Here is a 14161-nt window from a genome sequence, read left to right on the forward strand (position 1 = left end):
CATTTCATGGATCATTGATCCAAATCCAAGATCCAGCTAGTAAATTAAGCCAGATTTGGATCCAAGGTATATTGTTGGGTGGGCTCTTAGAAACAGGAATCTTCCCTCGGGGTGCCGCTTCCGACTAAGAATCTCAATTCGGCGCTCCTTCGGAAGGAGCTTCCAGGGAACGCGATCCCGAAGAGATGAAAACCGCTCTCCGCCCGCTCCTATTACTCCATCAGTAACACCCTCACCAACTTACTTGCATTAAACTCCTCCTACTGCTCAAAGTACTTCATTGAAGCAAGCACGAAGGCAAATCTTCAGAAGGCATGAGGAAAGAGGTCATGAAAATGAAGACGATTAAAAATTACTACTTTTGATGTACTTAAATTTTGAAAGATTATATAATATAGTTAAAAATTACTATTTTTTATGTACTTGAATTTTGAAAGACATATGACGAAAATATTACATTACACTCCCACTGCGATCCCAACCTTAGACTCTTCTAGACCCCACGCTTGCCCGCCTCCGCATCCGCCTCGTGCTTCCATGGGTGGGCTCGTACTGTTATTAATTCTGCACTTGTATATATCCTCCACTGCCAGTGACAAGCTTCACATCAATTTGAGTTCACAGTCCAAAAGGATTTGCCAAAGTTAATCAATCCCTAAACCACAATTTAAGGATAGACAAACAAGTTTCTGGTCACAAAAGATGATGCTATTTAATATTCACAGGGACACATTTCTCAGGTCTTAGAAAGAGGCATGGCTAAGAGTAGATGAGACTAATTCTCTTAACCTTTAAGCCTGATATAAATTCTCTTGACCTTTAAGCAAGCTATTAATTCTGCCAAAACACAATCAGAAGAGTATTGCAATATACTAGCTTTATTCAATTTATCTGCAGATCAACGAGCTTTAGTCAGTGATGAAATTCATCAACTTTCAGGAAGATGTCCCAAACAAAATTGTAGACCCAAAGCTTTGTTGATAGAAGCTTGGATTACCATGGAAGTCTTCCAACTTAAAAAACAACCATATCTGTTTTGTCCCATGGCATTTGCCACAGTACCCATAGCTTCTTCCTGTTATTCTAGACACATAGCTGTATGAAAAGCTCAAAAGATATGTCGATCTAGCTCAAGAAAATTAAGCATCAGCTTATGTAAAATGGAAATGAAGAAATAAATGTGAAAATATAAAATAAAATAAAATAAAAAGTACATGAAAAAGAAGAGAAGATGACCAATAGATACATAAATTCTTGGATCTAACCTAAAAAATATAAGGAAAGTGTTCCTTTAGTGGCTTATAAAGCCTCCCATTCGTCACTTTTTGTGGACCCGCAAAGGTGGACCTGCTATATGAAATTACGAACCAATGGGAGCCTTTATAAGCCACTACAGCGCAGGTAAGCTCCCTGCGTTGCAGCGCATGAACGCTTTTCTCAAAAAATATATGGAAGGATCAAATAATGAAAAATAAATAACATACATTACAAGATGGAAATTTTGAAAACTAAAACTAAGTAAACAGGGGGGAAATTATCCGTAGGTAACCACTAAATCTCATCAAATTTCACCGAAAGCATGCATATCAATGAATCATGAATCATGCTTGTTTTTCTATGATCTACAATCCGTCTTAACAAGAAAGGGGGAAATTTAATTTACCTCAAATGGAAAAAAAAATTCCCAAAAAAACTCCAAAGTCATAGATCTGCGCTTCAATTGATGCGTTTGACATTAGATTTGAATTGATTAGTATATAAACACGTGACATCTTAAACACAGCAAAAATGGTTGAAATCAGTCACAAAATGAAAATAAAATGAGCTTTGGCACTGATACCATATTGTATCAACCCATACATGCCAATATGGCCAATATGCAACCCAATCTATGGGTGTGATTTCAAAAATATACTGATACAGGGGATCTGAATCATAAGAACTCCACAATCTGATATGAATTGAACGATACATACCGTATCGGCCAATATTTCAAACCATGGATTATTTTCCTTGATGTTGTAGTGGCTAAATTAGAACTTATAACTAAGGATCTTTTGAGTTTATGACCTATATTATTGGGCAGTGGTCTAGGTACACAGGAGTGAATCCTACACTTGGAGATTCAACACATGTGCTATGAGATTACGTACTCCTATTACTCCCCATCATAGGAATAATCCAGATGACGACCTTGCAAGTACTGATTAGCATTGCACCTCCATCATGACATGGACTCAAGAAAACCCATAGTTTGAGTCCCTTGTTTATTAATATTGATCATGTTGATTCTGGGAACCATTGCTTTTGTTCGCAAAGACAGGTTTTATACGTTACTCCGAAAACACTTCGCATTCAACTTGAATATGCTACACATGCCATCAAATGTTTATCTTTAATGACACTATAGTTAGGGATAGTAATGGTGATCGTTAATCAATACATCTAGATACTGAAAATTGTAACAATATTTTTTATTTTATTTTTTTGCTATTGATCTAGAAAGTTCTTCATCTAGTTTTTTGAATTCCTATTAGCATCTGGATCATACTTGTGCAGGGCTTCGTGGTATAGGAAGATTCCAGCTACTAACCATATTTTCTTTGGAATTGCTATTTTGTTCATTGAACAGGTTTTATTGGATCAAACACCTATAAAAAGAAAAGTACATTCCCTCACATTTTTAGGAGAAACTATAGAACTGCCCAATATTATGGGAACCAATACTAATCAAATGATTCAATACTAAACCTTTAACCCATGCAAAAGTCAACAAGTCTAAGTTTCGATGAGATGGGGAGATGTTCTTCTTTGGATATGCCTGTATGAAGATGCTCATTTAGAACATAAGCTGTCTGGGCTCACCGACCAAAAAAGCCCATGTGAAGGAGGTTTTGAAGAGAAATAGGCCTTTCGTTTTTCCCTTCAGGCGACAAAGATTGTGTGAAACAACCAGTTACTCCAAAAGCTAAAGCTGTCGGAGAAGGCGTTATTGAATCTTTTATACTTTTACACTCCCCCTCACGTGCGGCCCCTCCTTTGGGTCGGCCTAAAAATTGAGAATGCTAGAATTACATCAGGTATGATCTCCTTCTAGGACTTTGTTAGAAGGAATTCTCTAGTTTCCCTTCTGCTCACCGGGGCGCAGTTTATGTGGGAACAAAATCAAATTAAAAGTAGATTGAAAATGTTCCTTCTCTGTCCTCAATGAAGTGTGGATTTTTCGGGTGTCCATCAAATTGCGGTTTTTGAAGTTGAAACTCGGTGATTCGAGAATTGGTAATTCTTGTCCGGTTAGCATTGGGCGTTTTCTAAGGAGTTCAAAGAGAGGGACTAGGTGGCCCATTGTGCACTGAAAACGCTTTTGAACAAGCTGAAAAGACAAGCGAAACTGAAAAGAAGCTAGCCACCTTCCCTATGATAAACCGCGTTCACGTGGTCGAATAGAAAAAAAAACAACCTTGCTGCTCGCTCAACGCGCGTTAAGTACTCCTCTATCGCGCTTGTGGAGCCGGGTTCGTATCGGGGAGAAAGATTCTAAATTTCTAATGAAGCGAAAATGCAGACCATTATCTATGGCAATCGTCTCATGGATCAGACCTTTTGGATGATCCTATCATTTAGGGTGATTCTCTCAATGTCATCATCAAAATGGGTGAAAGATGGGGTTTGTTACCTGTGGAGGTTCGAGGATGTTACATGATTTGATCGAGGGTCATGACAATAAGATTCGGCATGCTTGGTGATCTGACAATAGTGATGCGGAAGAACTTACTCATTTCAGAGTTGACAAAGAAGAGATTATGACAGTAGACCGTCTTGCTCTTTGCTGTACTTTCTCTATCTCAGTATGGTTTTGTTTTAGTTCGTTGCTGCTTCTTTTTTGTTTTAGACTTCCTGGGTCTTGTTGTTCCTTTTGCTCTATTTAATGATAGCACCATTCAAACATAAATAAATAAACTAAGCCTTCAACCCTCAATGTGAAATAAACAAAAGATCCTAAACTTTAAAAGCGTATGAAATAAGGGTATCCTACTTTTAATGAAATAATTCCATGATTGTTACATATAAGACACTCATCAACATGGCAATAGTGAAAAAAAAAATGCATATAACTTTTTAATAGCTTTATGTAGTTTGCTGAATTTTTATGTTTCTAGATTTTTTTCTCTATACATAATGCATTCTGAATTAATATCTATAGAAAATATCATTCAGCATTATCATATGCAAAAAAAAAAAAAACGAAAAATTCTAAACTATCATTTCGTTTAAAAACAAAAAGTCCAGAATCAATGTTCTTTTTAACCTGCTCAAACCAAATACATGCATTTGTTTTTTTTTTTTTTAAAGGTAACGATTATCATTCCAATGTAAACAAGGGATTTACAACAAAAGGGAGGCCGAGAATCGAACTTGCGACCTCTTGCACCCAAAGCAAGAATTATACCAACTGTACATGGATTTGGTTTCGCATTAAATCTATAAAGTCAGGTTGTATGCAAAGCATTTGCCGAAAATAATAGAATCCTACTCTGCAAGAACATATGGCATAGAATTTCCATGAGATAGGAGTATAGATTAGCTCCTATGAGTAACAAGTTCCAATATGTGACAATGGCAAAGGTAACCTCAGATTTTATTTAACAAAGGTAAGTAACATTTTTTGCCGCTTGAAGTCAATGGTACATCTCATTGTAGATCATGAACATTAGAGGTACAAGTAAAGGAACATATTGAGATAACATGAAAGAGGATTTTAAGTATACATATTCAAAGGCAAAGATTCAAGCCAATCTTCCAAACATGTCATGTTCAAAGATTTGGTGGGCCATACATCCTTATGACCATACGTGCTACCAGATACACGGATTCACCTGGAAATCATTTGTTGTGCAAGAAGAATTAGAAATGAAATAATAAGAGAAAATGGTGCACCATCAAAGTCAACAATCAAGACAACTCACCCAAACCAAGTGAGTCATGTTCAGATTCTCATCCAAGCAACCAAAAATTAGGCTTTGACATATTCTAAACCATCATGCTTTCTTTTGTTAGGTCTGGAGAAAAAACAAAACTGAGACCAAGTCTTTTTTGCCTTAACAGGTTGTGCCTTGACATCCGTTTTTGCGACCAGTTCGGCCATGTATTGCACAACTGCCTGGGAAAAAAAAACCATGACACTAATCAGTCCCAAAATAGGAAGTGAATTGTCAAGAGTATTTTCAGGAAAAAAGTGGGAAGTGAAAATAATTACCCCGGCACCCATTTCAGCTATATGCCTCGGTGGCACCTCCAAAGGGTTTTCTTGGGCACGAAGCACGCGCAACTTTGACAGCAATCGGAAAGAGTCTGGGAGGACTCTTATCTGATTATTACTAATATCCAACTCCTCTAGCATCTCAAGGTTCCCAATGCTCCTTGGTAGTGACTGCAAATCCGCAAAATTATTTCCTAGGTTCATCTTGACAAGTGTCGTAGCAAGACACAAGCTCTCTGGCATCGACTCAAGCTCGTTGAAGCTCACGTCGAGTTCCTTCAAGTTTGACATGGACGCCATTGTTGTGGGTAGGGCTTTAATATTGTTGTAGCGTACAGACAGGATTTCCAAGAATTCAAGTCTCCCTACAGCCTCTGGCAAGGCCTTCAGGCGATTGTAGTCTGCTCGGAGCTCACTGAGACAAGAACAATGGCCAATTGTATGTGGAATCTCTTCAATATCGTTTGTTTCAATGTTCAACTTCTTGAGGCTGACGAGATTCCCGATAATATCTGGCAGTGATGACAACCTATTCGAACTCAGATCAAGCTCCGCAAGACATGATAGTTTGCCAAATGTAGTGGGTAAAGATGTTAATTGGTTCCCCCTCAAGTCTAGATAGAGCAGTCCCATGAGATCGCCGATTGAATCAGGAAGTTCAGCTAGACGATTTGAATGAAGGTCAAGTTTTGTTAAGGAAGAGAGGCCCCCCATCGTGTTCGGAAGGGCAAAGATCCGGTTCTCAGACAAATCAAGAGTAATTAGACCAGAAAGCTTCCCTATTGAGTCGGGTAGCCACTCAATTTGCTCCATCAATTTATTCTGTAGGTTGAGATCCTGGGTACCTTTCTTTGCTGACACCTCAATCAAACTAGCTAGTTTTATCAGACTCAGTTTCTCACCAGCTTCTCCTACACAACACATGGAAAAAAAGAAAAAAAAAAGTTTAAAATACTGCTACTTTTATCAGAATCAATTTCTCACCAGCTTCTCCTACATGATCTGTATGAAGAGAAGTTTAAAATGCTGACAATTCATAAGTTAGAATATATCTGTCCTCATGTACTTTTTTTTTTTTTTTTGGTAGTTATCCAATCTCATGTAGAATAACCACACTAGAAAATACTGATGATGAGAAGTAACAGAATATTAATCTTTCTCTTTTTATTTTATTATTTTTCTGTGGAAAGGGAAAATTCACACTTATCTATGACAATTTCCAATTCTAAGGCTAAAGGTAAGCAAGGACAACCAAAAAGGAAAAAATAAAGGGAGACACTTTTTCCTGATAATAATAGAACTACAATTCCCAAGCATCCGAAAGAGACAGTTTCAGCGAAATCACAAGAACTATTCAAAATAAATAGAAGAAAAACAGCAAATGCAAGCAGATATATCAAATCTTTAGCTACCAATATAACACTTCCAAAAGTTAGACTCCCAGCATTCAGACACACTTCACAGTTCAGACTGCATGATGAGGGATACAGCTAAGAAAGTGATGCAACCTGGCTACATGTGTGTGGGCGTTTTACCAAGGTTTGGACAACAGAAACACATACTAGCGCAAATTGGAGAAGAAGAAATCCTAAAAAGCTAACACGATCTCGACTAGGCTGCATCAGGAAAAAAAATGATAAAACCACTTAAGTAAAAAGAAAAAGATCAAAGCTTACCAGAAGTAGTTGCAGAATTGATGGAGGAATTCAGCATTAGGCCTCGTGACTTATCGGAGACAACATCAATTCGATCGACATGAAATTTAGCATTTGGTTTCAAATAACTGTCATCTCTAGTAAACAGCTCTGAGCTCCTTCTAATCTCTTTATCAGCGTAAAACCCAGATGAAGTTATAGAAGAATCAAAACCAGTACTAGAAGTAGCAGCAGTACTAGAAGAACAAACCCCTGAAACCGTGGAAACCGACCCATTCGAAGAGTTTAACTGATTCAAATTATCAGAAGAAAGAACACATTTTGACGCCCTCTGAACGAATTCGTCAAACAGCACATGAATTCTCTCAAGATCAAGCAATTTCAGAGCTTCTTTTTTCTGATCTTTGCTCTGGAATAAAACCAAATTTTTCTGCATTTCTTGCAAAACAAAGAACAGCTCATCTGGTACATCAGTACCCTTTCTCTGCTTCGAAATTGCGTCAATTCTTGCCTGCTCTTCCTTATCAACATTCTGAATCAAAGCCATTGCGGCTTCGACCTCATGGAGATTAGGTCTAGTGGGAAGAGATCTGTGAATTCTCATTATCTCTTCAATCACTCCATCTATAGATTGTAGATATTGACCCATCTTTTATAAACCCACTAACTGAAATCAAGAAAAAAAAACCAACTTTCTATGAATCTAAATCCTTAAAAAAAAAAAAAAATCACACTCTAAAAAGAAACTTAATCAGAGAAACAACTCTAATATGTTCATGGAACTCAATCTATAGATTGTAGAAACTGACCCATCTTTTATAAACCCACTAAGATCAAGAAAAAAAAAAACCCGACTCTTCTATGAATCTAAATCCAAAAAAAAAGGGGAATGTTCACACTCAAATCAGAGAAACAACTCTAATATGTTCTCCATGAATCCTTCTCTCTTTAGAAGCTTCTTATACAATGACAGTTCTCAAAAGAAAACAAAAAAATCACACTTTAAAAAGAAACCCAAATTATGGAAACTAGTCTAATATGTTCTCCAATATTCTTCAATGAATTTATCTTTCTAGAAGCTTCTTGTAGAATTACAGTACACAAAGGGGGGGAAAGAAAAATAAAGAAAAACCCACATTTTATGCACTGAGAAGCAAAACAAAAGATCAGAGAAAAGGAAAAAGAGATTAGGTTTTATTAAAAGAGAATAACCCTTCTACAGTAAAAGAAGAGAACAAAACAAGAAACAGTGTATCAATGGAAAACAAAAAGAAAAAGAAAACATACTTAAAAACCCAGATGAGAAAATATTTTTTCAGCCCCATTCCTTGGATTCCCCTATTTATTTGAAAATTTCCTCTGAATCGAGTATGGGTTCACATAGCTGAGCCATATAAAGCATCATAAAAAGAACAGAATCTGTTACATATATAAGTATAACAGCTGGAACCCTCAATTTTCTACTGAAATCCTGCGTTTTTTTGTTTGTTTTGTTGGTGAAAATTCCAGCTGTTTCAATGCTCTGCAACTTCTCTTGCCAAATTGGGATTTGGGTCTTATTTATATCTGTCCTCTCTCTCTCACTCTCTCTGTATTTATTCTTCTGAAATATTGTTTTCATCCTAAAAACCGTGAAAGCCTTTAAGACCAACTAGTTTTAGGAACCTGGATCTCACGCTTTCGTCACAGTACTCCACAGTGTTACAAAAACCATCTCGACTTTTTGATAAAATAACCATTAACCACCTATTTTTAGGGAAATGATATTGGCACGACAATGTTCTAATAATTGCACAAAGACAACTGGTCTGTTGTTTTTTAATTGGCTTGTGACTTTGTGAGAGCTTTTTGGGAACTCTAATAACTTTTGACAGCTCTTTAAATAATAAAGACAGGAAGAGTTGGTGCAAATATCAAAACATGGTTGTGCTGATATCATTTCCTTTTTCTAGAAATAAGCTAGATGGTTGAAGCCTACAGATATCAGCACCACCGTGTTTTCAAAATTGCACAAACTCAGCTTGTCTTTTCTTCTTTGATTGGCTTCTGAGAGCTTTTTTGGGAACTGTTATTCCTCTTACAGCTGTTTAAATAATCAAAGCTCGATGAGTTAATGCAATTATCAAAACACAGTAGTACTAACATCAGAAGCTAGTGGAAACAAGCTCAATTAAACTATGGGGACTGGGAAGTGATATAACCGTTGTCCCCTTTTCTTTCCGAGCCACCCCCTATAGTGTAGTTATGACTTATGACCATGGTTTTAAATTTCGGTTTCGGAATGCGTTTCGGCCCTCGCCGGAACCGAATTTTCGGGGAAAATGATATATAGTTTTAAAAAAATTGAGATTTTTTGGTTGAATTTCTCGAAATTTCAGATGAAATATTAAAAAAACAAAATGTCGGCCAAAATCCAACACCGTTTCAGGTAGTGGTGATTTCAGTTTCGGTGTTGAGAGAAATCCGAAATTTTGGATTTCGGTCGAAATTTAAAACCATGCTTATGACTACTCTTACTACACTACATGGGGATGGCCTAGGGAAGAAAAGGGGGTGAATATATTATTTCCCTTAAACTGCTTCCGTACGTAATGTGATTTTAGTCGGCATAATTTTAAGTTATCATGCATTGCATCAAGCAAATTAGAATTTCGATATCAATATTACATCGAATACAATGTTTTTTAACTACAACATGCATACAAAATTACATATATCCTAAGTGGTATAAATTTTCTTATGAGATATTTTCTCGTCACAAATACCAAAAAAAAAAAAAAAAAAAAATCATTTATTCTATCAATGTAGCATAATTTAGCTTGTTTAAAACGAAAAAAATTCATTTATATTTTACTGCCTGTTTGAACATGATGATAAATTTAGATATTCGAATGATGTGATAGTTTTTTAAAAAAAATTGTAAGGGAGCATCCCAAAGGGTATTTCGCTGAGGGATTTGCTGGGGTCCATCAAAAAGGCATTTCACAGATGCTCTGTCGCACGTAAGAGCAACCACACAAGCTCACTTTTCAGTATATTTTGTCCTCATTCAGGTGGTGGCTTTTGTCCTAAATTGACACCCCATGTGTCTATCTCTCTCCCATGTAGCGTGTTAAAGGATGGTTTTAAATTGACCCCCTCGTGTCTACCGCGACTCCCATATATCTTAAATTGACCCCTATGTGTCTATCTCTCTCCTCTTTCTCTATAACCCAAAGGAGAGAGAAAGACATATAGGGAGTCGATTTAAGATATTTGGGAGTCGATTTATTGCTGCCATATCAACACATACTCTTGTTATGTTGAGATTTTTTATTTATTTTCTTGTTATCGTAAGAAAATGAACCAGAGGAGAGAGAAAGACACATAGGGAGTCGATTTAAGATACTTGGGAGTCGATTTATCACTGCCATATCAACACATATTCTTGTTGTTTTGAGATTTTTTATTTATTTTCTTGTTATCACAAGACTGGTGGTATTTTTGTAATTATATTAAAGCCACGGGTTTGTGTCATGTATGGGTCTGGATAAGGCTTCAAAAGGCTTTTATCAAGTAACCGTTGAAGGGTACTTTTGTAAAAAGACGCGACTTTCTTATTTTGGTTTTCTCAACTGACAACCGCGCGGGTCCACAGTAATGGACGGAGTAAGACTACCACGTGTCATAAAAGACACGTGTCGGTTACACGTGATTCATGTCCAAAGTTGGCAACCCGCATCCAGCTGGCGTTGCATCTCACCCCGTAAAAGTTCAAGCTTGTTAGATTTCATTTTCAGCTTTGCTTTTTCCTTCAGATGGGAAACTGATATTCCCACTCCCTTTCTCACCATTTTCACTCTTTTGTTTTTTTTGCTTTTTTTTTTTTAGTAACGAAGGGTGTCCCCACCCCCTTCGGGTGTAGGACTATTTCCGTACGGATGCGCGCAATCACCCGGAAACCACCGCGCATCGGGTAAGCAAGGGGGGATTCGAACGCTCGTCACTGGGGAGCAAACCCATGACTTTACACCAAAGAGCCACACCAAGGGGGGGATTTTCACTCTTTTGTTTGTTCTCTTGAAGAGACAAATTAGAGGAGGTAGAAATGTAGCTATTTTTAGGAGAAGACAACCAAGAGGGTCCAATTCATGGTTTTAAATTCCAGTGTCGGTAAAATTTAAGTCCTGGTCAAGGTTTTAAATTTCAGTTTCGGAATGCGTTTCGGTCCTCATTCAATTTCGGATGAAATCTATCAAAATCAATTTTACTAATATTTTATCCAGTACAAAATTTCGGACACCGAAAGGTGATATCCCTTAAATTTCAGCCCTAAATTTCAGATTTCGTTCGAAATTTAAAACCTTGGTCCAGGCCAAAACTGAAATTTTGGCCGAAATCCCGAAATTTCAGATTTTTAGGCTGAAATTTTGGCCGAAATTCTGTAAAGAAAGAAAAAAGGGCATTTTTTTAATATTTCAGCTGAAATTTGTTAAATTTTGGTAAATTTCAGATTTGGTACGTTTCAGTTTCGGACTTGACCGATATCCAAATTTCGGCCGAATTAAAACCATGGTCCAATTATCATCTCCCTTTTCTAATTAACACAACAAGATGAGGTCCAAATGTTTATTTCACCCTGCACTATTTGAATTTTCCTATTGCGGGCAAACTCTGAGGGCATGTTTGGAAATCAGGATAAAATTTTCCATAAAATATTAGTGGGGCCAGTTGTGAAAAATTGGGCAGAGAGGGAGAAGAGACTTGAGATGGTGGGAGTGAGGGATGATGAAAAGTCCTTGAAAAACTGGAAAGAAAAATCACAAATTGGGCCCACAAATATTTCATAATATAAATTTTCGAAGTTGCCAAACATGTCCATATTGGAAATTATTTTTCCATAGAAAAAGAATTTTTCAATATTTAGTTAACTCATTTTTCGCAAAAATATTTTATTATTTCTATATAAATTGGAATTTTTTTTTATTTTTTTGGTCAACAAACAGGCTTTTGGTAAAAAGAAGGGAAAATTCTCAAAAAAATGTGATTTTTATCTGAAAATCTCAACAAAGGGTTGAGTTGGCTAAATTCTCAAAAGGGGGTGAAACACATCCCAAGGAGTGTTTTAAGACCAAAATGCCCTTGTGTTTGTTTTCCCTCCAAGAAAGTAAGCAACAGATCCCAATGCATTTCACTTAACATTTTTACCTTTTTACCTTCTTCTTCCCCACACCAAAATGAATCTCCATTGTCTGTTGTAAAAATTCATTTTATTTGGATGGCTCATGCTCTTGTTGGTTGATACCGTTGGTTCATAGTTCATGAATGTAATTCTGGATGGTTCATGCATGTAATTTTCATAGGTTCATGTAATTTCTACAGGTTCATTGGTTGGTGTACTGGTTAGCATCCCCCCCCGGTGACCAGCAAAATCCCCTTTTGTGTATGCATGCTTGGACAGTGTAATGGCCATGGCCCCCCAATCGGATCATGTCTGCATCTACTTCTAAAAAAAAAAGTATCAGGTCGACCTTTTCACCATCTGCTCAAACAGGTACTAAAGGCGAATATAGGTCGACCTGTAGGTCGACCTTTTTTCCATCTGCTCAAACAGGTACTAAAGACGAATACAGGTCGACCTTTTTTCTACTCTAGAACCACTATTTATATCTTGGAACCACTATTTATACCTTGGAACCACTACATATTGGTAAATAGTGGTTCCTAGGTATAATTAGTGGTTCCTATATATAACTAGTGGTTATGAGTGTTTAAAAACCTATAAATACACTCATTCTCACTTTTTATAGTGGTTTTGAGTGCATAAATTTTTGTAATCACAATTTAAACTCTCGGAACAAGTATTAGGCCATCTAAACTATGGACCACCATAAGATCTGAGTGTTTAGACAACTATTTAACCCATTTTTCATAAATTCATTGTAACTTTGACACCCAATGAAGTACTATTAAATTTTGTGAAGCAATATTTCTACTCAGGAACCACTATTTATACCTCAGAACCACTACATAATGGTAAATAATGGTTTCTATGTATAATTAGTGGTTCTGAGTGTTTAAAACTCTATAAATACACTCATTCTCACTTTCTTATAGTGGTTTTGACCGCATAACTTTTTTCAATCTCACAATTTAAACTCTCGGAACAAGTATTAGGCCATCTAAACTATGAATCACCATAAGATCTGACTATTTAGATAGCTGTTTAACCCATTGTTCATAAATTCATTGCAACTTTGACACCGACACCTAATGAAGTACTATTAGATTGTGTGAAGTAATATTTCTACTCTGGAACCACTATTTATACCTTGGAATCACTATTTATACCTCGGAACCACTACATGGTGGTAAATAGTGGTTCATAGGTATCATTAGTGGTTCTGAGTATTTAAAATCCTATAAATACAGTCATTCTCACTTTTTATAGTAGTTTTGACTGCATAACTTTTTTAATCTCACAATTTAAACTCTCGGAACAAGTATTAGGCCATCTAAACTATGAACCACAATATGATCTGACTGTTTAAACAACTATTTAACTCATTGTTCATAAATTCAATGCAACTTTGACACCCAATTAAGTACTATTAGATTGTGTGAAGCAATATTTCTACTCTGGAACCACTATTTATACCTTGGAAGCACTATTTATACCTCGGAACCACTACATGGTGGTAAATAGTGGTTCCTAGATATAATTACTGGTTTTGGCAGTTTAAAACCCAATAAATACATTGATTCTCACTTTTTATACTGGTTTTGATTGCATAACTTTTTCAATCTCATAATTTAAACTCTTGAAACAAGTATTAGGTCATCTAAACTATGAACCACCATAAGATCTGACTGTTTAGACAACTATTTAACCCATTGTTCATAAACTCATTGCAACTTTGACACTCAATTAAGTACTATTAGATTGTGTGAAACAATATTTTTAGTCTGGAACCACTATTTATACCTTGGAATCACTATTTATACCTCGGAACTACTACATGGTGGTAAATAGTGGTTCCTAGATATAATTACTAGTTGTGGCAGTTTAAAACCCAATAAATACAGTGATTCTCACTTTTTATACTGGTTATGACTGCATAACTTTTTCAATCTCACAATTTAAACTCTTGAAACAAGTGTTAGACCATCTAGACTATGGACCACCATAAGATCTGACTGTTTAGAGAACTATTTAACTTATTGTTCATAAATTCATTGCAGCTTTGACACCCAATGAAATACTATT

At 36.3% G+C, this 14161-nt stretch overlaps 1 protein-coding gene across 3 annotated transcripts; it reads right to left on the minus strand.

Annotated features, from left to right (window-relative positions):
• Window positions 1-460: 460 nt before the first annotated feature.
• Window positions 461-8581, minus strand: LOC143846424 (plant intracellular Ras-group-related LRR protein 4-like). 3 transcript variants are annotated; one of them, XM_077354858.1, is made up of 5 exons: window positions 8203-8580; window positions 6937-7582; window positions 5258-6171; window positions 4968-5161; window positions 4613-4877 (listed from the first exon to the last, which is right to left on the minus strand). In XM_077354858.1, exons 2-4 carry the CDS (start codon window positions 7562-7564, stop codon window positions 5015-5017), a joined length of 1689 nt encoding a protein of 562 aa, XP_077210973.1. In that variant the 5' UTR covers window positions 7565-7582; window positions 8203-8580; the 3' UTR covers window positions 4613-4877; window positions 4968-5014. The 3 variants fall into 3 exon arrangements, with proteins under 3 accessions (XP_077210974.1, XP_077210973.1, XP_077210972.1); XM_077354859.1 differs by lacking the exon at window positions 4613-4877 and adding an exon at window positions 461-586 and having other exon boundaries at window positions 6937-8581; XM_077354857.1 differs by having other exon boundaries at window positions 6937-8580.
• Window positions 8582-14161: the final 5580 nt, after the last annotated feature.

This window comes from Tasmannia lanceolata, unplaced genomic scaffold (genome assembly GCF_043159265.1).
Source record: "Tasmannia lanceolata isolate RefF3 unplaced genomic scaffold, GAP_Taslan_0.1 ptg000015l, whole genome shotgun sequence".
Lineage (NCBI taxonomy): Eukaryota > Viridiplantae > Streptophyta > Magnoliopsida > Canellales > Winteraceae > Tasmannia > Tasmannia lanceolata.